This window comes from Erythrolamprus reginae, chromosome 11 (genome assembly GCF_031021105.1).
Source record: "Erythrolamprus reginae isolate rEryReg1 chromosome 11, rEryReg1.hap1, whole genome shotgun sequence".
In the NCBI taxonomy this organism is placed as follows: Eukaryota; Metazoa; Chordata; class Lepidosauria; order Squamata; family Dipsadidae; genus Erythrolamprus; species Erythrolamprus reginae.
The window spans coordinates 6,972,886-6,995,783 of NC_091960.1; the positions used below are offsets into that span (position 1 = coordinate 6,972,886).

The following is a 22,898-nucleotide window of genomic DNA, read 5'->3' on the forward strand; positions in this document are numbered from 1 at the left end:
AGCAGCAAATTGGGATTTCCTCATGATTATTTACTGAGTCCCTTGCCTTTATTATTATTTTTAGAAATAACTCAAGGTGGCAAACATAACTGATGTTTGTTCTTCCTCCTACCATATTTGCCCCATAACAACAACAGCAACTGAGTAACTAACTCTGGATGGGTGTCAACAGACTCAAACTCAACCCGCATAAGACGGAGTGGCTGTGGGTCCTGCCTCCCAGGGACAATTCCATCTGTCCGTACATAACCCTGGGGGGGGGAAATCATTGACCCCCCTCAGAGAGGGTCCGCAACTTGGGCGTCCTCCTCAATCCACAGCTCACATTAGAGAAAGATCTTTCAGCTGTGGCGAGGGGGGCGTTTGCCCAGGTTTGCCTGGTGCACCAGTTGCGACCCTATCTGGACCGGGACTCATTGCTCACAGTCACTCATGCCCTCATCACCTCGAGGCTCGACTACTGTAACGCTCTCTACATGGGGCTACCTTTGAAAAGTGTTCAGAAACTTCAGATCGTGCAGAATGCAGCTGCAAGAGCAATCATGGGCTTCCCAAGGTATGCCCATGTTACACCAATACTCCGCAGTCTGCATTGGTTGCCGATCAATTTCCGGTCACAATTCAAAGTGTTGGTTATGACCTATAAAGCCCTTCATGGCATCGGACCAGAATATCTCCGGGACCGCCTTTTGCCGCACGAATCCCAGCGAACGGTTAGGTCCCACAGAGTTGGCCTTCTCCAGGTCCCGTCGACTAAACAATGTCGTTTGGCGGGACCCAGGAGAAGAGCCTTCTCTGTGGCGGCCCCGACCCTCTGGAACCAACTCCCCCCGGAGATTAGAACTGCCCCCACCCTCTTTGCCTTTTATAAAGTTCTTAAGAGCCACCTCTGCCATCAGGCATGGGGGAACTGAGACATCTCCCCCGGGCCTATAAAATTTATATATGGTATGTTTGTGTGTATGTTTGCTTTTAATAATGGGGTTTTTAGTGTTTTTAAATTATTAGATTTGTTCTTACATTGTCTTTGTTATTGTTGTGAGCCGCCCCGAGTCTACGGAGAGGGGCGGCATACAAATCTAATTATTATTATTATTATTATTATTATTAATAATAATAATAATAATAATAATAATAATAATAATAATATAACTCAATTGAGTAATTGGCCCAAATGGATGGAAACTAATCCAAGGAGAGATTCAACTTGGAAATAAGGAGATTTTTTTCGTAACAGTGAGAACAATCAACCCATGAAACAGAAGTTGCTTTTGGAAGTTGTGAGAGCTTCATCTCTGGAGGTTTTCAAAGAAGAGATTGGGCTGCCCTTTGTCCAATTGCTCAGGGGGTTGTCTAGATGACCTACAAGGCCCCTTCCAACTCTGTTAATCTGTATAAAGCAGTGTTTCTCAATTATTTTCTATTATGCTCCCCCTAGGAAGAAGTAAACATTTCACACGCCCCAACTCTCCACCAGGACAATTGTTTGCAATTTTTGGCACCCTTTCGCTGAAAAAACTCAAGTGGTTTAGCAGCGTGATTGGGGTATAATGAGTTTAAGTGACACCTTAATTTATTTGGCTTCCTGCTGTCCGCTGCCAACATTTTTAGACCCAGTAAACATAGCGGTCTTCCCTCGTCTCCCATCGTAGTCACCGTGAAGCCAAGCGCTACATACGCTTCATCCTATTTTCTCGTCTTAGCTTTTGAGAGACTTACGTTTGTCTCATTATCTCCGTCTCTCTCCTCCTCTCTTTTCATCCCTGTTAAATATTTTTCCATGGTGTCTCTTAAGAGTTTGTTATCTGCACTTCCTATCTCCTGCTGTTTGCTGTGTGCTATTGTTCGGTCCAAAAAAGGAGAGAAGCATGTTCCCGGGGTCATGCCCCCCCAGCATCATTTTGTGCCCACCCCACTATTTGAGAAACACTGATATAAAGTCACCCACCCAGTATGCTTTTATATCTAATGGGGGATTACACTTCACAGTCATCAGGTTGCTAGCCTTAACCACAAGACAGAAAAGTCTCCAAACTTTGCAATTTTTAAGATTTGTGGACTTGAACTCCTGGATGGGGAATTCTGGGAGACCGTGAAGGCCACAAATCTTAAAAGTTGCCAAGTTTGGCGATCCTGGCATTAGAGACCAAGCTGGCTCTCGTAATAGCACATTGCAAGTTTCACTCCTCAAAAGAGCTGAAAAGCAGGAGTCTCCAACCTTGGCAACTTTAAACCTGGTGGACTTCAACTCCCAGAATTCCCCAGCCAGCTTTAAGGTGACTGGGGAATTCCGGGAGTTGAAGTCCACCAGGCTTAAAGTTGCCAAATTTGGAGATCCCCTGGTCTAAAGTACTATCTGTATATCTCAGATCAGTTTCAAGATCTCTCAGAATTCCCAAGCCAGGAGTTGTATTGTGGTTAGCTCTGGCCCAGCTCCTGCCCCAAGGACTGTGGATGTGGGGGAGACATCCACATGCTGCAGGCCTGTTTTGCCCCTGGTGGAATCTGATGATGAAGGCTCCTCTGACCAAGAAGACATGAGTGACAGGGAGGAGGAGAGTGTGGCAGACAGCTCAGAAGGAGATCAATTATCAAGCTCTTCCTTGGATTCAGAACAAGAGTTAATGATACAGCCACGCATGCGGAGAGCGATGCATAGGCAACAACAACTGAGAGATTATTATCAAAGAAAATGAGGCCACCTGTGGTTGGGTGGGGCTGTGGTAATTAGTGAGGATGGGTTTGGCCATTGTTGGGGATTATCTGATCCTTGTGTTTCGTGACTGCTTTGCTGACTTTGACCTTTTGTGTGCTGATTTTTCTCCGCTTTGAAACTAAACCAGGGCAAAGTGTGTTTCACTTTGTGAAAGAAGAAGGACTGTGAATTGCCACACAGCTGCAAGCTAAGTATCTCAGAACTGACAAAGGACTTGTACCAATTACCAGTTTGTTTGGAGACGAGTGCTCTTGGCTATACCAAAAGAGGGCTTGGTTTAAGTGAATTTTCATTATAAAGAACATTGTTTTGAATTTTCAAACGTGTGTGTGTCTGAAATAGTATCTGTGCATTTTTGGGATGATTCTACCAGAGAGCTCGACAGAACAGAGTTGAAATCCACTAGTCTTCAAAACTGAGTACTGGGCAAGATTGCCTGTGACTGTTGAGATTGCTATGCACATCAAAGAGATTATGGAAAAGTGCTGTCAAACTTCACACTTGTGGTCTTGTCTAAGGCCGCAGCTCACATGATGGGCTGAATTACAAACTCATCAAAGGTTCTTTTTTGCAGAGTGCACAAAACTCAACTGACCAGCCCATGTTGCTCATTTTATGGTAGAGCCATAAGTCAAGGGGCCACAATATGTGTGTGTGTGTGTTAATTTTTGTAACTGAATTTAAACCTGCCTGGGATAAACATATATCCATCCTAAGATAAAATACAGGAAATCGTAGAAGAGCCTTCTGTGTGGCGGCCCCGACCCTCTGGAACCAACTGTACCCAGAGATTAGAATTGCCCCCACCCTCCTTGCCTTTCATAAGCTCCTTAAAACCCACCTCTGCCGCCAGGCATGGGAGAACTGAGATACACTTTCCCCCTAGCCTTCACAATTTTATGTATGGTATGTTTGTATGTATGATTGGTTTTTTATATAATGGGTTTTTAACTGTTTTTTAGTATTGGATTTTGTTGTACTGTTTTACTGCTGTTGTTAGCCGCCCCGAGTCTGCGGAGAGGGGCGGCATACAAATCCAATTAATAATAATAATAATAATAATAATAATAATAATAATAATAATAATAATAATAATAATAATGGCAGGCTAGATGGACCATGAGGTCTTTTTCTGCCGCCAATCTTCTCTGTTTCTATAAATAAATGTTTAAAACTAATAACGGGTCATCCTTTTGATCCACCATCTTCTCCAGGAAAGGTGAGCTGTCCCAGATTCTTTATAAATTAGGCGTGGCAAAAGAGCCTGTGACTCACCCTCTTCTTAACATGTCCTGAGGCCAGGAATTTATATTTGAAGGCAGAAACAGGGAAGCTCTTTTTTCTCTCCTTTCTTTTCTATTTTATCACATTTTTTGAATTTTCAATTAACTTTTTTGCTTGCTTGCTTTTTCTCTTTTTCTTTTCGCCCATGCTGTTTATTAGCTTGTATTCGTTTTTATCTTTCTTTTAAAACATATTAATAAAAAGTGTTCATACGTGTGTGAGTGTGTATGTAGTAACTTAGAAACATAGAAACATAGAAACATAGAAGTCTGACGGCAGAAAAGGACCTCATGGTCTATCTAGTCTGCCCTTATATTATTTCCTGTGTTTTATCTTAGGATGGATATAGGTTTATCCCAGGCATGTTTAAATTCAGTTACTGTGGATTTACCAATCACGTCTGCTGGAAGTTTGTTCCAAGGATCTACTACTCTTTCAGTGAAATAATACTTTCTCACGTTGCTTTTGATCTTTCCCCCAACTAACTTCAGATTGTGTCCCCTTGTTCTTGTGTTCACTTTCCTATTAAAAACACTTCCCTCCTGGACCTTATTTAACCCTTTAACATATTTAAATGTTTCGATCCTGTCCCCCCTTTTCCTTCTGTCCTCCAGACTATACAGATTGAGTTCATTAAGTCTTTCCTGATACGTTTTATGCTTAAGACCTTCCACCATTCTTGTAGCCCGTCTTTGGACCCGTTCAATTTTGTCAATATCTTTTTGTAGGTGAGGTCTCCAGAACTGAACACAGTATTCCAAATGTGGTCTCACCAGCGCTCTATACAGCGGGATCACTGCTTGTTATACCTCTAGCTATGCAGCCAAGCATCCTACTTGCTTTTCCTACTGCCCGACCACACTGCTCACCCGTTTTGAAGGTGAGACTATCACTATTCAGCGAAACTATCAGAATCTCTTTGGATCTGAGCAGCGTGGTGGCCCAGTGCTGAAGACTCTCTCCTCCCACTCAGAAGGTTAACAGTTCAATCCTAGGTAGTGGTCAGGTGTTTCTCTCACTCTCTCCCCTAGCACACAAAGAAAAAAAAAATCTACTGTGAACTCCATGTGGCATCAGGAAGGGCGGCCGGCCAGCAAAAGTTCAGCTCCATCTAATTATTCTGACTCTACCCTAAATGAAGAGATTACAGGGTTGTAAAAAAGTAAAATTTTGACTCTCTTTTCTGTTTTGGTTTTTCTTAATTTTGGATGGAGTTTCCTTTCCCTTTTTTTTTTTGCACTTTTAGCTTTTTCTTTGTCTACCTTTTAATTTTTTCTTCACTTATTTTATATTAGTCTCTCCCTTTCTCTCTCTCTCCCTCCCTCCCTCTATTCTCTTGGTAAGATGATCTATTATTTGAACATCAAAGTCCAGAAACCTCTGTACTTTCAGTATTTCCTCCTGCCAAATGATTAATGTACTTATGACGGATGTGACTCTGCATAGCCTCACCTCCAGGATATTTTAGCACTTGAGATCAGAGACAAGTCTTTTTGTGCCCCCTTATAATTCACAAAAGTTGCCAAAGGATGGACACACACACACATATACAGAGGTCACTCTATGTCTCTACCAAAAATTAGTTAGCAACCGTTGTTAAATGAACGATTGTTAAATTGAAGATTACCTGCTGCAACCCCAACTTTCGTTCAGGTTTCCCCCCCCCCAAAAATTTACTTATTTATCCAGCATTTTGCAAAAAGTGGTTGTTGCAAGGAGTACACAATTCCCTCCCCCCCTTTGATTATATAAAAAAGAAGAAAGAGAACAGGGAAAAGAGGGATGGGAATACAAAAAAGAGAAGTGGGAGGGGGTTGGGGTAAACAGTATTTTTATACAGCGACTTATATGTATTATTGTATATACATTCCAAATATTTGTCTATATTGTAAATATTTTGTATTCAATATTCTTATTTGGATAATCTTATAGCTGTAGTATTTAATACTCCAAGAATAATGTGGAAAGAAGAGGTGGTTGGAGATGGGATAGAAAAGGAAAGAGGATGGAAAGAAGAGAAGAAGATAGAGAGGAGAAAGAAGAAAAAGAGGAGGGGTGGTACCTGCAAACTAGCAGGCATTTGAGTTGTGACGACTTAGTTTGATTATATTTGTTATTTTTGTTAGTGAGAAGTAATTGTAGGTTGCGATATTAGTAAATTTCTGATAATTATCAAATGGATTGAACCCAGAGAGGGGTTGTATTGATTTTGGTCCGAATTTCTATTGCGTATATCTTTATTTTGATTTATATTAATTCGTTTTTGTTTTATTGTCCTTAAAGTTGGATAGACATCTGAACCATTTCTCCCAGGCCTTGTAGAACTCTGAATCATTTTTTGTTTTGAATTTCCATTGTTATTTTTGATAGTTCGGCGCATTCCATAATTTTACTAATGATGGTTAAGTTTGAAATCCATAAAGAACATTTTGGTCTAAAACTTAGCACCTGTGGTTAGATTTTAGAATTAGCTCAAAGGAAGCCCTTAGTCAGCCATGATTCAAACTCCATTGGCTTGAAAATGCGGGAAGTGATCTAAGCATTTTTCATATAGTGCTGTATTTGCAAGGCACACACACACACAAATCTATCCATTATCTTACATAATGCAAGACTGGATAAGAGAACAGAGACGGACATTTTGTTTCAGTTCTTCTATGTCAATATTTTGTGAGACATATTTATTTGCTCATAGCATGCAATGCTTTAAAAAAAAAATTAATATTTTGGTTCCCGTTATTTTTCTCATGAGGTTTATGGCATCTCCTTATTGTTAAAAATAACAAGGGGGAAAACAACCACCACTAGAGGTTGCATGCAAAAAAACCAGTAAAACCACTGAACATTATACAGCCCTGAAGTCTGTCATTTGATTTTGATTTTTGATTTTATTGGATTTGTATGCCGCCCCTTTCCGTAGACTCGGGGCGGCTAACAGCAGTAGTAAATAGCATATGACAATCCAATATAAACAGTTAAAAACACCTATTGTAAAACCAACATACATACAGACATACCATGCATAAAATTGTAAAGGCCTAGGGAGAAAGAGTATTTCAATTCCCCCATGCCTGGTGGCAGAGGTGGGTTTTAAGAAGCTTACGAAAGGCAAGGAGGGTTCTAATCTCTGGGGGGAGTTGGTTCCAGAGGGTCGGGGCCGCCACAGAGAAGGCTCTTCCCCTGGGTCCCACCAAGTGACATTGTTTAGTCATGGGATTCTCCTAGCAGAAAAAAAAGTGCCATCCAAGGAAAATGTTTGTGCATGGGGGAGTAAAATGAAAAAAAAGTTAACTTTCACAAGACCTAGAAAGCTTAGAACTACGACGCCTTAAACATGATCTAAGTATTGCCCACAAGATCATATGCTGCAACATCCTGCCTGTCAACAACTACTTCAGCTTCAACGGCAATAACACAAGAGCACGCAACAGGTTCAAACTTAATATCAACCGCTCCAAACTTGACTGTAAAAAATATGATTTGTCGAAGTGTGGAACTCATTACCAGACTCCGTGGTGTCAACCCCCAACCCCCAACATTTTTCCCTTAGACTTTCCACGGTTGACCTCTCCAGATTCCTTAGAGGTCAGTAAGGGGTGAGCATAAGTGCACTTCCGTCCCCTGTCCAATTGTCTCTCCTATATTTTATATATCTTTTCTCCCATCCATATATCCTTCCTCTACTCTTCATTGATGTATTCTATTCTCATATCTCTTCCTCTATCCCTTCCCTGATATTTACTATTACACGTTTTTGTTCTCCTTAACTTTCAATTTGTATTGGACTAACTAATTAACGAACGAAGGAACGAAAGAAAGAAAGAAAGAAAGAAAGAAAGAAAGAAAGAAAGAAAGACTTTTTTCCGAGGCCCAAAGATCTCCATTTTTTTGCAGTTTGAGATTCCCATTTGCGGCCAGGAGGACCAAAGGGTTAGTCTGGGAATGTGTGAAGTCAGCAGCCTGACAGGCTCCAGATGTTCAATGACAGTGACCAAAAGATCCAGCTTAAAAGAATGACGAGGATTGCATTGCCAAGGGTAAGGATGTCCCTAGTTTCCCTCTATCTCTTGTGAAATTTAAGGATGAACTTTTAAGGCTCTTGGTATAAAGCAGCATTTTTAAAGGACGGGGGGGGGGGGAAGAGGGGGTGAGAGAGAGAGACTCTGTCTCTCTATATATATGTCACCAAACCCCTAAAACTTTATGTCCCTGTCCTACTGTCTTATTATCCTTTCTATTACTACGTTCTACTTATGTTATGTTATGTTATGTTATGTTATGTTATGTTATGTTATGTCAATATGTCAACTAAACAATGTTGTTTGGCAGGACCCAGGGGAAGAGCCTTCTCTGTGGCGGCCCCGGCCCTCTGGAACCAACTCCCCCCCAGAGATTAGAATTGCCCCCACCCTCCTTGCCTTTCATAACCTTCTTAAAACCCACCTTTGCCGTCAGGCATGGGGGAACTGAGATGCTCTTTCCCCCTAGGCCTTTACAATTTACGCATGGTATGTTTGTATGTATGTTTGGTTTTATAATAAGGGTTTTTTAGCTGTTTTAATATTGGATTGTTACATGCTGTTTTTTTATCACTGTTGTTAGCTGCCCCGAGTCTACAGAGAGGGGCGGCATACAAATCCAAATAATAATAATAATAATAATAATAATAATAATGTACTATAATACTATTTATTTATTTATTTATTTATTTATTTATTTATTCATTCATTCATTCATTCATTCATTCATTCGATTTTTATGCCGCCCTTCTCCTTAGACTCAGGGCGGCTTACAACATATTAGCAATAGCACTTTCTAACAGAGCGAGCCTATTGCCCCCACAATCTGGGTCCTCATTTTACCCACCTCGGAAGGATGGAAGGCTGAGTCAACCTTGAGCCGCTGATGAGATTTGAACCGCTGACGTTCAGATCTACAAGTCAGCTTCAGTGGCCTGCAGTACAGCACTCTACCTGCTGCGCCACCCCAGCTCTTTATAGTTGTTTGACAAATAAATACATAAATATCAGGAACTGTAATTTAGCAACTTCTGGAAAGCCATATGTTTTCCCCAAATCCATGTACATGAATAAAACAATCCAATATACGCAATTCCCTGGAGTCTACCCAGACTGACACGGTTTCCGTCTCGCCTTCCTTCTAACGCATTTTAATGCTTCCTCTAACCAAAGTTGGATTAAATCCCTGCCAGAGAAGAATAAATGGAAGTGCAGGCTCAGTTTGGTGTGCCGGAAAAGAAGAGGAAACAGTAGAAAGTTATTTCCTCTCGAATGTGTTAACACTCACCCTTCCTTCCCCCCACCTCTTTCTTCACAGGATTTCAGTCATGGTGAGTCAGTCTGGCCTGGGATGGACCTCACATGGGAATGGAGGCTGCAGAAACTCCTGGCACCAGCCAGATATCTGGCAGAAGAGCTTGGTAGCGTTGTAGCAGGAAAACAACGGGAAGGAAGGAAGGAAGGAAAGGAAGGAAGGAAGATAGGAAGGAAGAAAGGTAGGAAGGAAGGAAGGAAGGAACAAAGGAACGAAGGAACAAAGGAATGAAGGAATGAAGGAAGGAAAGATGGATGGATGGAAGGAAGGAAGAAAAGAGGGAAGGAGGAAAATGACGGAAGGTGAGAAAGAAAGGAATGGAAGAAAAGAGGGGGGAAAGAAGGTGTAAGGAAGGAAGGGAAGAAGGAGGAAGGAAGGAAGGAAAAGCAGGAGGGAGGAAAAAAGGAAGGATGGAAAGGAAGGTAATGGAAGGAAGGAAGGAAAAGAGAGGAGGAGGAAAAAAGGAAAGAAGAAAGGAAGGAAAAGAGAGAAGAAGGAAAAAAAGGAAGGAAGGAAGGAAGGAAGGAAAAGAGAGAAGGGGGAAAAGTATGGAAGATAAAAAAGGAAGGAATGGAGGAAAAGGGGGGGAGGAAAAGAAGGTGCAAGGAGGGAAGGGAAGAAGGAGGGAGGAAGGAAGGAAAAGAGGGAGGGAGGAAAAAAGGCAGGATGGAAAGGAAGGTAAAGGAAGGAAGAAAGGAAGAAAAAGAGAGAAGGAGGAAAAAAGGAAGGATAGAAAGAAAGGAAGGAAAAGAGAGAAGGAGGAAAATTTTGGAAGGTAAAAAAGGAAGTAATGGAGGAAAATGGGGAGGGAGGAAAAGAAGGTGCAAGGAGGGAAGGGAAGAAGGAAGGAAGGAAGGAAGAAAGAAAGAAGAACAGAAAGAACAGAGGGAAGAAAAGAGTGAGTGAGGGTGGATGAGAGAGAGGAAGAAAGAAAGCAATCCAACCCTACAAAAAGACGCCCATATCTATATTTATACTGATGGCCGATTCTTCACTTAATGTTTTCCTTCTTTTCCCCCTTTTGTTTTTTAAAAACTTCTTTGCTTTTCGGGGAAAAACCTTGGTCTACTTCTGATATTTCAGAGCTACAAATTCCAGCTGTCTCAGCCAACAATATCACCACTCAGCCATGGTGGGGGTGTAACTCAATGAGATCTGGACGACCACCCAGAGCCCCAGGCAGCCAAATAAATAAATATCTCAGCATTGCTCATTCTCAGAGTTGTTGTGAGAAAGGAAATGTGGGTGACGGAGTCACACATGCCACCCTGGCGGTCCTTAGACATAAAACTCTCGGTAATGTAATGAAATGAACTTAAATTTGATTTGTCTTCCCCTGCCTCTATTTTGTATATAAATTTAGTGTTGCTGTGTTGGGTAGCTAAGAATCAAGAGGCACTTTCTTGAGAATGATAGATAGATAGATAGATAGATAGATAGATAGATAGATAGATAGATAGATAGATAGATAGAGATAGATAGAAAGATAGATAGATAGATAGATAGAAAGATAGATAGATAGATAGATAGATAGAGATAGATAGAGATAGATAGATAGATATAGATAGATAGATAGATAGATAGATAGAAAGATAGATAGATAGATAGAGATAGATAGATAGATAGATAGATAGAGATAGATAGAAAGATAGATAGATAGATAGATATAGATAGATAGAAAGATAGAAAGATAGATAGATAGAGATAGATAGATAGATAGATAGATAGATATAGATAGACAGATAGATAGATAGATAGAAAGATAGAAAGAAAGATAGATAGAAAGATAGATAGATAGATAGATAGATAGAAAGATAGATAGATAGATAGATAGATAGATAGATAGATAGAAAGTTAGATAGATAGATAGAAAGATAGATAGATAGATAGAGATAGATAGATAGAAAGATATAGATAGATAGATAGATAGATAGAGAGAGAGATAGAAAGATAGATAGATAGATAGATAGATAGAAAGATAGATAGATAGAAAGAGAGAGAGAGAGAGAGAGAGAGTGTGTGTGAGAGATGATAGACAGACATAGATTTTCACAGAGGTGATTTAGATAGATGATTGATAGTAGATAGATGATAGAGATAAATAATAGATACACTACATAAATATTTTAGAGATAGATGACAGAGAGACAGACAGACAGACATATAGATTTTCAGAGAGAAAAATGATATAGATTGATAATGATGATCGAGAGATAGTAAGATGGATAGATAGATAGATAGATAGATAGGATAATATAAATGACCGAGAGATAGCTAGCTAACTACCTATACAATACAAATAGGTAGGTAGATAGGTAGGTAGGTACATTAAATAGGGAGAGAGAGAGAGACAGACAGACATATTGCATTGCCTCGGTGTTATTTGTGAAGCCAGTGGCTATATTCCACAAATCATGGTTTCTAACTGACATGTTAACTGAGTCAACTGAGGACTATTTAAAGACTTTGATTAAACACAAGACATGGTTTGAGAAGTTGCACCACCCCACGGAGTGCCAGGAAATTTAATGGGGTGTTTGAAATGACCATTCTCCCCTCTACAAAACTGCCTTGTAATCATTAAAGATTTGGATTTAGCGGTGAGATGAGAGGTAGGGGAACTTATCACATTTGTAAGTGAAGTTAGGCGAAATAGCTAATAGGTGTTGGAAGACAGAAGTAAAATTCAGATGACTTTCTGCGGCTGAAAATAAACAAAGGCAATTTAACGGAGAGGAAGTTGGCATTAGGAAAGAGATCAAACACAGAATACAGAACAAAGAATACCGCTTACTAACAGAAGTAGGAAAAAAAGGTCCCGCAGCTGTAATTGATTACACACAGGATATGAGGCAGGAATGTGTTGCAGTTTAAAAAAAATAACCGTCAGATTTAATTTTAGGCTCCATCAATAGAAATTGTTTCCAAATCAGGCAAGGTTCAATTTTTGAGTATTAGGTTAGGTTCTGGGCATCATAGCATCCGAGAAATAAATCAGAGTCCGAGGCTTGGCCTTCCTCAAATTTCCAGTTTATTAACAGAGCCATGTTAGCATAAACTGGAAAACCCCCAAATCTAAAGTGTTCGGAGACTGCAAATTTATTTATTTTATTTATTTTTATTTATTTATTTATTTTGTCCAATACACAATGAGGGTTTTAGAGGGTATGTATCTATATACACATAGTAAAATACATGATGAAGGTTATAGAGGAGATACTCATAGTAAAATATATCTAAGAAATAATAGAAAAGAAGATAAAGTAATAGAACATATCAATGAAAGAATAGAAGAAGAGATATAGGAATAGAAGAAAGGTATAGGAGATATAGGAGAGCAATAGGACAGGGGACGGAAAGCACTCTAGTGCACTTGTACTCACCCCTTACTGACCTCTTAGGAATCTGGATAGGTCAACCGTAGATAATCTAAGGGTAAAGTGTTGGGGGTTTGGGGATGACACTATGGAGTCCGGTAATGAGTTCCACGCTTCGACAACTCAGTTACTGAAGTCATATTTTTTACAGTCAAGTTTGGAGCGGTTAATATTAAGTTTAAATCTGTTGTGTGCTCTTGTGTTGTTGTGGTTGAAGCTGAAGTAGTCGCCGACAGGCAGGACGTTGCAGCATATGATCTTGTGGGCAATACTTAGATCTTGTTTAAGGCATCTTAGTTCTAAACTTTCTAGGCCCAGGATTGAAAGTCTAGTCTCATAGGGTATTCTGTTTCGAGTGGAGGAGTGAAGGGCTCTTTTGGTGAAGTATCTTTGGACATTTTCAAGGGTGTTAATGTCTGAGATGCGATATGGGTTCCAAACAGGTGAGCTGTATTCGAGGATGGGTCTGGCAAAAGTTTTGTAAGCTCTGGTAAGTAGTGTGAGATTGCCAGAGCAGAAGCTACGTAGGATTAGGTTTACAACTCTTGAAGCCTTCTTGGCTATATTGTTGCAATGGGCTTTGGCACTTAAATCTTTTGTTATTAGTATACCAAGGTCTTTAACCGAGTGGGGATTATCTGTGATAATTTGATTATTCAGTTCAGATTTGGAGTTCAGATTCTTCTTCCCAATGTGTAGGACAGAGCATTTGCTAGTTGAGGTTTGGAGTTGCAAACTGTGTAAAATGCAGTTGCAAGAGCTATTGTGGAGCTCCTAAGATCTGCCCACATCTCAACATCACTCCATGAGCTCCATTGGTTGCCAATTGGTCACCGGGCGCAATTCAGAGTGCTGGTTAAGACCTACAAAGTCCTACATGGCTTGGGACCAGATTACCTACAAGACCGTCTTCTCCCTCTGTGGGACCTAATTGCGACCAGTTAGGTCCCACAGAGTCAGCCTTCTCCAGGTCCCGTCAGCCAGACAAGGTCATCTGGCGTGGCCTAGGGGAAGAGCCTTCTCTGTGGCTGCCCCGGCCCTCTGGAATGAACTCCCTCTGGAGATACCTACCATCCCCTCCTTCCTGGTCTCGGAGTCAATAGCCTGAAAACAATTCCTTTCAAACTTGTGATTCCACAGTTTGGTGATTCTCTGAATCAGCCCTTTAGTTTGCAAGTCGCATTCCAAGTCTTCAAGTCACCGGGATGGGCTGTGATGTTGAGCTGGATTATCCCAGGTATGTTGGAGTCAGGCCATGACACAGGTGTATGCAGAAATGTTTCATCCCCTATGAATTAAATTAGGAATCTAACGAATTTCCATTGCTACTAGTTCGACCCCAATTTCTCTCTCCTAGCTGGGCCTGATTGCAAGAAAGAGTTAAATTGGATAAAATTATTCAGTTTTACTTGAAACTCTTTGAAACTTCTCCTCGAAACTAACTAAGGAGAGAAGCAACATGGCGTTAAAGAGAAACATAGAAACATAGAAGACTGACGGCAGAAAAAGACCTCATGGTCCATCTAGTCTGCCCTTATACTATTTTCTGTATTTTATCTTACAATGGATATATTTTTATCCCAGGCATGTTTAAATTCAGTTACTGTGGATTTACCAACCACGTCTGCTGGAAGTTTGTTCCAAGGATCTACTACTCTTTCAGTAAAATAATATTTTCTCATGTTGCCTTTGATCTTTCCCCCAACTAACTTCAGATTGTGTCCCCTTGTTCTTGTGTTCCCTTTCCTATTAAAAACACTTCCCTCCTGGACCTTATTTAACCCTTTAACATATTTAAATGTTTCGATCATGTCCCCCCTTTTCCTTCTGTCCTCCAGACTATACAGATTGAGTTCATGAAGTCTTTCCTGATACGTTTTATGCTTAAGACCTTCCACCATTCTTGTAGCCCGTCTTTGGACCCCTTCAATTTTGTCAATATCTTTTTGTAGGTGAGGTCTCCAGAACTGAACACAGTATTCCAAATGTGGTCTCACCAGCGCTCTATATAAGGGGATCACAATCTCCCTCTTCCTGCTTGTTATACCTCTAGCTATGCAGCCAAGCATCCTACTTGCTTTTCCTACCGCTTGACCACACTGCTCATCCATTTTGAAACCTGGTGTGTTGGTAATGTGATTGCATCATTTGTGATGGATTGCGCCATTTTGTGAAAATACAACTTTGAAATGTCCCATCTGCTGGAAATAGAACGGAAAAACAAAAACAAAGCCACAGTTTCTGTCTTTCTAAAACCTTTATTTATGTTGCCCTTATTTGGTTAAGCACTTTGATGAGCGAAGACCTCTAAGCATCCTTTTTTTACACAACACCAGTCAACGGAGGATGAGCAAAGAAGATGGCGCAATAAGGGCATGTCAGAAATATTCCAAGTTACAAAGCTTTCATTCAGTCATGCAGAAGAACTCGGGCAAATATATTTTTTTTCCAGCCTGCCTCCCGTTTGAGATGTTGGACTACAACTTCTGCATTTGCCAAGCATGGAGAGCATCATAATGCTTGCCACTGTTTAGAGCCGAAATGTCCAAGCTTGGCAACTTTCAAATCCATTCTGGGTCCACAAATCTTAAAGTTGCCAAGGTTGGACATGCTGGTTTAGAATCAAGCTATGCCTTCTGCTTTATGTCCTAAAACATTGTTACCTCTATTTAAGAACTTAATTTGTTCCGTGACCAAGTTCTTAAGTAGAAAAGTTAAGTAGAAGCAATTTTTCCCATAGGAATCAATGTAAAAGCAAATAAGGCATGCAAACCCATTAGGGAAGAAATAAAAGCTAGGAATTTGGGTGGGAGGAGGAGGAGGAAGAAGAAGAGTTAGAAGGAGAGTTGTTGCCCCGAGCGAAGGGAGCATTTCTTTTCTCTGAGTGCTGGCTAACTAAATATATGCTCAACCCTATACAGTACCCAAGGTCTGCGAAGCAACACCGTTCCTTACAGCATGGAAAAAAATACCATTCCTTTATACATTTTTGTACGCTACAGTCTCTCCTGCACACATATAAACATGCAAACATTCTCTTGCCCCAAACCAACGTTTGCCACATTTTAATCTAGCTTCCCATTTGCAAATGTCGCCTTTCCTCTTTTGCAAATGCTGTGAATGTGCAAACCACCAAGTTCCCATGTTCTTTGTTTGTTTGTTTGAAGCGGGTTGGAATAAAATCCAGACACCTGGCTCACTCTTCAAGTGAACGCACTTCCCTCCTCCACCACGACAAACTAAGTAAGGGCAGCTAACAAAAAAACCAGGGAGAAGAACCCCAAATTTGTGGCAAGGCCGGGAGCTCCACTATTGTGTTCCTCTTTTTCTGCGGTGTTGCGTTCTGGATTTTTAGGATCGCTGAAGGATGGGGTGCTAGCATTCCCCGTAGCTTCTGCTTCTGCTCCAGATGGAGTCATCAGGTTTATTTTACGTTCACACCCTGTCTCGTTGCATGGAGTTTTGGGACGGGAGGTACTAAGTGCCATGGCAAGGCCCATTCCATGATTGTGGATGGACATGTTGGCGTTTGCTGCTAGAGAAACATTTGCTTTGGTCTTGTCTTCTACGATGAAAGAGCTGTTCACAGTAGAGTTGACCGGAAATCTGGGAAGAACATGGCCGACCAAGTTATCTGAACTTGCATTACGACTGGCGGGAGTTGACACAGGAATACTGTGGTCAATAATGAAGTTTCCACCTTCATACGTTCCACGGCCAGGCTCCATATTGGTACTTTCTGATGTATTGGTGGCGGGAGAAGGTGGAGGCCCATGTTCTTCTACGGCTAAAACAGAAACATTGCGTATGTTTTCAGTAGATGAGGAATAGGATTCTGATTCCTCATTGCTGCCTTCTTTGAGAAAGTTACCAGCATTGGGCATGTCTTCAGCAGATCTGGAGATGTTTAATGGGGTTCCACTTCCAGGAGATGAAGGAGAACCTTCACGATCCTTTTCATCGGTGGCTATGAAGTGTCCTCCAGCATCGTGGCACGTCTCACATTTAGCGGTTGTCTTGATGGGGGAGGAAGTGGTAGAAGAGCTTGTTTTGTCAACGATGAAAGGGATCAGTAGAGCCACGCCACCAGGTTTACCAGAAGAAGTTACATTGCTTGTCCCCAGGTTTGTCATAGGTGAGGAACTGCCTGAAGAACCAGTGTGAGAATCACCTGTAGAGGAAGACGTCTCTCTGCTTTCGGAAGAATTCCCAGAAATATTCTCCTCGTATGGTTTTCCACCTACCAAAGTGTGGTCGTGATGGGATGACGGTTGGCCATTGCTCTTGTTGACCAAATTCTCACTCTTTTCATTAACTACGTAGATGGTCTCCTTATCAGTGTCGTTTCCAAGAGATAGGACCCCACCACCAGGTAAGTCCACCACTATGTTGCTATCATCTAGCTCATCTGAATAGGAGCAATCAGGTTTGGGTATGGGCTCAGATAGCTTGGTGTCGAACGTGACACATCCTATATCCTCAATGTTTTCGGGGCTGTCTGCAGGGACTCGGGATTCCGTGATGACACCATCTACAATGCGGTTGTTGCAGAGGTCCCCTTGGCAACAGAGGATGTCCGTATCTTCCAGCTCTTGCACCAATTCCAAGAGAGAGCTCTGGCACATGGCAGGGGAGGCACAGCCTTTGAAAGTCACCAAGGTCTCCTCTTTCCCAGCTGCAAGGAGAGAAAGGGAGAAAAGGAGAGTAGGCAACAACAACAACACAAGAATTGATTAGATAGAAACATAGAAGACTGACGGCAGAAAAAGACCTCATGGTCCATCTAGTCTGCCCTTATACTATTTCCTGTATTTTATTTTACAATGGATATATGTTTATCCCAGGCATGTTTCAATTCAGTTACTGTGGATTTACCAACCACGTCTGCTGGAAGTTTGTTCCAGGGATCTACTACTCTTTCAGTGAAATAATATTTTCTCACGTTGCTTTTGATCTTTCCCCCAACTAACTTCAGATTGTGTCCCCTTGTTCTTGTGTTCACTTTCCTATTAAAAACACTTCCCTCCTGAACCTTATTTAACTCTTTAACATATTTAAATGTTTCGATCATGTCCCCCCTTTCCCTTCTGTCCTCCAGACTATACAGATTGAGTTCATGAAGTCTTTCCTGATAGGTTTTATGCTTAAGACCTTCCACCATTCTTGTAGCCCGTCTTTGGACCCGTTCAATTTTGTCAATATTTTTTTGTAGGTGAGGTCTCCAGAACTGAACACAGTATTCCAAATGTGGTCTCACCAGCGCTCTATATAGATCTGGAGGAGATTTGAATGAGGGACCTCCCCCAGGAGACAGGATGTATCTCCATTCTGGAGTAACGGCCAGTGAAGGGCTACCAAAATTTTTACTACCACAATGTGGGTGTGGCTTATGCAGGACGCCCTGCATTTTCTTTCAACAACTTTCAGTGCAAATTGGGTGATCTGGGGTGGAGGTCCATTTTCACTACCCACTGCGTTCCCTCCCCATCCAGGCAGTCGCCCACCCTGGTTCCAGCCTGTCTCAGTTCTAGTCAAGGGATCTACAAACTTAGCAACATGAAGACTTGTGGATTTCAACTCTGGGAATTGAAGTCCACATGTCTAAAAGTTGCCAAATTTGGAGACAATTGACAGCTGTCTAAGTTCTAGTCCAGTGGTTTCCAAAATTGGCAATATTAAGACTTTGGATTTTAATTTTCAGAATTCCCCAGCTAGTAATTGAAGTCCACAAATCTTAAAGCTGCCAAATTTGGAGATAGTTGCTGGCTGACTAAGTTCTTGACAGAGCCTCGGTGGTGTAGTGGTTAGAGAGCAGTACTGCAAACTACTTCTGCTGATCATTGGCTGCCACCAATTGGCAGATCGAATCTCAATAGGCTTAAGGTTGACTCAGCCTTCCATCCTTCCAAAATTGATAAAATGAGGACCCAGATTGTTGGGGACAAAAGGCTTACTCTCTGTAAATCTTCAGATCGTGCAGAATGCAGCTGCGAGAGCAATCATGGGCTTTCCCAAGTATGCCCATGTTTCACCAACACTCCGCAGTCTGCATTGGTTGCCGATCAGTTTCCGGTCACAATTCAAAGTGTTGGTTATGACCTATAAAGCCCTTCATGGCATCGGACCAGAATATCTCCGGGACCGCCTTCTGCTGCACGAATCCCAGCAACCGGTTAGGTCCCACAGAGTTGGCCTTCTCTGGATCCCATCGAATAAACAATGCCATTTGGCAGGACCCAGGGGAAGAGCCTTCTCTGTGGTGGCCCCGACCCTCTGGAACCAACTCCCCCCAGAGATCAGAATTGCCCCCACCCTCCTTGCCTTTCGTAAACTTCTTAAAACCCACCTCTGCCATCAGGCATGGGGGAATTGAAATATCTTCCCCAGGCCTATATAATTTATGTATGGTGTGCTGTGCGCATGTTTTTTAAATTATGGGTTTTTAATTTCGTATTATTAGATTTGTATTGTACATTGTTTCTATCACTGCTGTGAGCCGCCCCGAGTCTACGGAGAGGGGCGGCATAAAAATGTAATGAAATAAATAAGCAAACAAATAAATAAATAAATCACTTAGAGAGGGCGGTATATAAGTCTAAGTGCTACTGCTATTTTGATCCTCAGGAGAATGCCTTCCAATTTGTAAACTCCACCCGCTTTTCAACTGCTGGAAAGTAGAGTCTGACCAACAGGAGATGATGCCCTGTAGACTTAATGAAAATAAACTTCAGGTTTGGCACACCACACTAGGCAAGTCTCCAAAAGGGTAGGGCAATTTGTGGTTGCATTGGGGAATCCCGGCCATTAACAGGGCCTGTTGAATCAGGCATTCTTGGTTTCGGCTTGGACAAAACATGTTACAGGAGCCAGGATGCTATATTAGTCCATATTTAGCAGATTATATAAGGCAGGCAACCTCAATACTTGTGGCAACTTTAAGACTTGTGGACAGTACTGGGCTGACCCCGGTACGCGTGCCATCGCCGATCCGGTAGCAGAAACGGCGATGCGTGTGCATCTGAGAGTCCCTGCCATGCGCACATGCGCCCCTGCGCACCTCCATGCAAGAATTTGTTTCTGCACATGCACGGAAGCAAAGAAATCAGTGAAAAACCAAAATCTCACACAATTTGGCAATTTTTGGGCTTTCTTTGCTTTTGCGCATGCTCAGAAGCAAATAAATTGCTGAAAATTGCTAAAATCTCACGCATGCGAACATCCTTGTGTGAGATTTCGGTGATTTTTTGCCGATTTCCGCGCATGCACGGAAGCACATTTTTGTGCAGGGTTTGCACAGTTGCGCACGCGCGCTGGCCTCCAGGACCAATCCGGTAGGGAGAGGTAAGTGTGACCCTTCAGTGCTTGTGGATTTCAATGAGCTGGGGTGGCGCAGCAGGTAGAGTGCTATATAGCAGGCCTCTGAAGCTGACTGTAGATCTGTAGGTCAGCGGTTCAAATCTCACCACCGGCTCAAGGTTGACTCAGCCTTCCATCCTTCCAAGGTGGGTAAAATGAGGACCCGGATTGTGGGGGCAATAGGCTGGCTCTGTTAAAAAGTGCTATTGCTAACATGTTGTAAGCTGCCCTGAGTCTAAGGAGAAGAGCGGCATAAAAATTGAATAAATAAATAAATAAAAATAAATAAAACTACTACCATTTTCCAGCCAGCCACGCTGACTGGGGAATTCTAGGATTTGAAGTTGACAATTCTTAAAATTGCTGGCTGGGGAGTTCTGGGAGTTGAAGTCCAGATGTATTAAATTTATTATTATTATTGTTGTTGTTATTATTATTGTTAAGAAGGAGAGCGTGGGAAACGTGAAGTAAATTGTCGCCCCAGTAAGTCACACTGGTAAGGTTGTAAGTCGAGGACTTAAGAGTTCACTTGAACGATGATGATCGTTCAAGCCACTCCCACCTGGTCACATGGCCGGCAAGCCACTCCTACTAAGTCACATGAACATTAAGCCATACCCACAAAATAAGCCATACCCACAATGTGTCAGTAAAATTTTTGGCTGCCCATTACTGGTCTTGAGGCTCTTGCGGAAGGCGAGGAGGTTGGGGGCAGTACCAATCTCTGGGGGGAGCTGATTCCAGAGGGCCAGTGCCCCCAAAGAGAAGGCTCTTCCCCTAGGCTCTGCCAAATGACATTGTTTGGTTGATGGAACCTGGAGAAGGCCAACTCTGTGGGACCTCACCGGACATTGGGATTTATGTGGTTGCTAAGTTTGGAGACCCCCCCAATGCAAGCCAAAGTGTAAAGTTCTGAGATCAAATGCTCACCTTTACGGTTGTTGCCAATGCCTTCCAGGCACATGTTCCGAACGCCAGTGCACTTGACTTTGGAGATGCTCTTTTTGGAACATGCACCACTGGAACCCTGCCCATCCACACAGCTGTAGCACTCCAATCCGTTTGGTGCCTGGCTTTCCAGGTTCAAGTCTGAAGCAGATGGAGATACAAAGTAGGAAACATCCATGAACATTTGTGTGTCTTGATCAGGACCCTGAATTTTTTGGCTGTTCACAGAAAAAAATCAAGCCACAAATAAGAGCTTTCAGAGAGTTTTCTCTCTCCACAACAACCTACATAAGCTCCCCAGAATTATCTTCCGTGCAGAGATGAGATGCAATCCATGCCATGTTTTTGCTTTAATTTTAGTTGATGCACAAAAAGCTTTTGATAATGTAAATTGGATTGGATGAAATTTGGAAGTAAATTTAACAGAATGATTAGGACAATATCCTCAAATCAAACAGAGAAGATATTAAATGGAGAAACAAGTGAATATAAATAAAGGGGTCAGACAAGGGTGTCCTGAAGCAACCTTCAAATTTTGAAATGATGCCATCCCATATACAATGTGCAATTGAGAGGGGAAGGATTACCTGGGGTGAAGGTATTGCAAAGCGGAGCCTTGCAACAGCTGGCATGGATGGTTCGGCCTCCTGAGTAAAAGCTCAAGGTATCCTCACATCGGGGGAGATTGGCGCAGCCTTTCAGCTTGAGATTGGAATATGGACCTATTAAGAAGGAGGTTTGACAGAGTGATCCATTACATCCACAGCACTGAGTATCATCCCTTCCTCATCATCTTTTTACCCAGAGACAGAGGACAATGGGCTGGGAGTTTGACAGCCCTGCTCTAAGGCATCTCACAGGTCAGTTACGAGCATACGAGAGTCGCCCAAAAAGTAATGCACCACATTTTTTTTCTCAGCCTACAGTAACGGTACAAATGCAAAACTTTAGATATACATTATTTGAATTGTCGGGAGTGCGTGTGTAAATTTTGCGTTTCTTCAGACAGATAGTGTAGCTGCAGCAGTGTTTCGAAATGGCGTCTGTAAGTGATGTACGTTACAAGCAACGTGTCGTCATTGAATTTCTCACTGCAGAGAAAGAAACTGTTGGGAACATTCACAAACGTTTGTGTACAGTTTATGGAGAATTTGCAGTCGACAGAAGTACGGTTAGTCGCGGACTTACCCAACTTCCCAGTGATCTCAAGATCTACACATTGGTCTTGACGCCCAACACAGCTGATCTGAGTGCGAGATCCTTCAGGGCACCAGGATCCCTGGGAGGCACATGTATGGCAGCGCATGTGATTGGTTGGGGCCGGACGAGATACTGGGAAGAGGGACACAAAAAGGTGGAAATTAACCTCCAATCTCTGTCCCAGCTGTTGTACAGTTGTGATTAAGATAAAGATAGGCCTACGTGGGTTCCTGATTAACGCATGTTACAAGACTCCATAGTGTCATCCCCAAACTCCCAACACTTTACCCTTAGATTATCTACGGTTGACCTCTCCAGATTCCTAAGAGGTCAGTAAGGGGCGAGTACAAGTGCACTAGAGTGCCTTCCATCCCTTGCCCTATTGCTCTCCTATATCTCCTATACCTTTCTTCTATTCCTATATCTCTTCTTCTATTCTTTCATTGATATGTTCTATTACTATATCTTCTTTTCTATTATTTCTTAGATATATTTTACTATGAGTATCTCCTCTATAACCTTCATCATGTATTTTTACTATGTGTATATAGATATATACCCACTAAAACCTTCATTGTGTATTGGACAAAATAAATAAATAAAAATAAATAAAAACAGCTTGCCAATATATTTTGGGGGATCTTTTCCCAATTTTCAAGTCAAACTTTCAGTCCTGATATTTT

General features: G+C 41.9%; 1 protein-coding gene across 1 annotated transcript in view; it reads right to left on the minus strand.

Annotated features, from left to right (window-relative positions):
• Positions 1 to 14,949: 14,949 nt before the first annotated feature.
• The window catches only part of LOC139174329 (uncharacterized), a 19,465-nt gene continuing 11,516 nt past the window's right edge, over positions 14,950 to 22,898 (minus strand). Inside the window, exons 4-7 of the mRNA XM_070764626.1 lie at positions 22,204 to 22,347; positions 21,603 to 21,737; positions 20,998 to 21,156; positions 14,950 to 17,386 (exon numbers count right to left, since the gene is read on the minus strand). Of these exons, the coding sequence (XP_070620727.1) occupies positions 15,951 to 17,386; positions 20,998 to 21,156; positions 21,603 to 21,737; positions 22,204 to 22,347 (1,874 nt within the window). The 3' untranslated portion in view covers positions 14,950 to 15,950. The remainder of the gene's footprint in view (positions 17,387 to 20,997; positions 21,157 to 21,602; positions 21,738 to 22,203; positions 22,348 to 22,898) is intronic.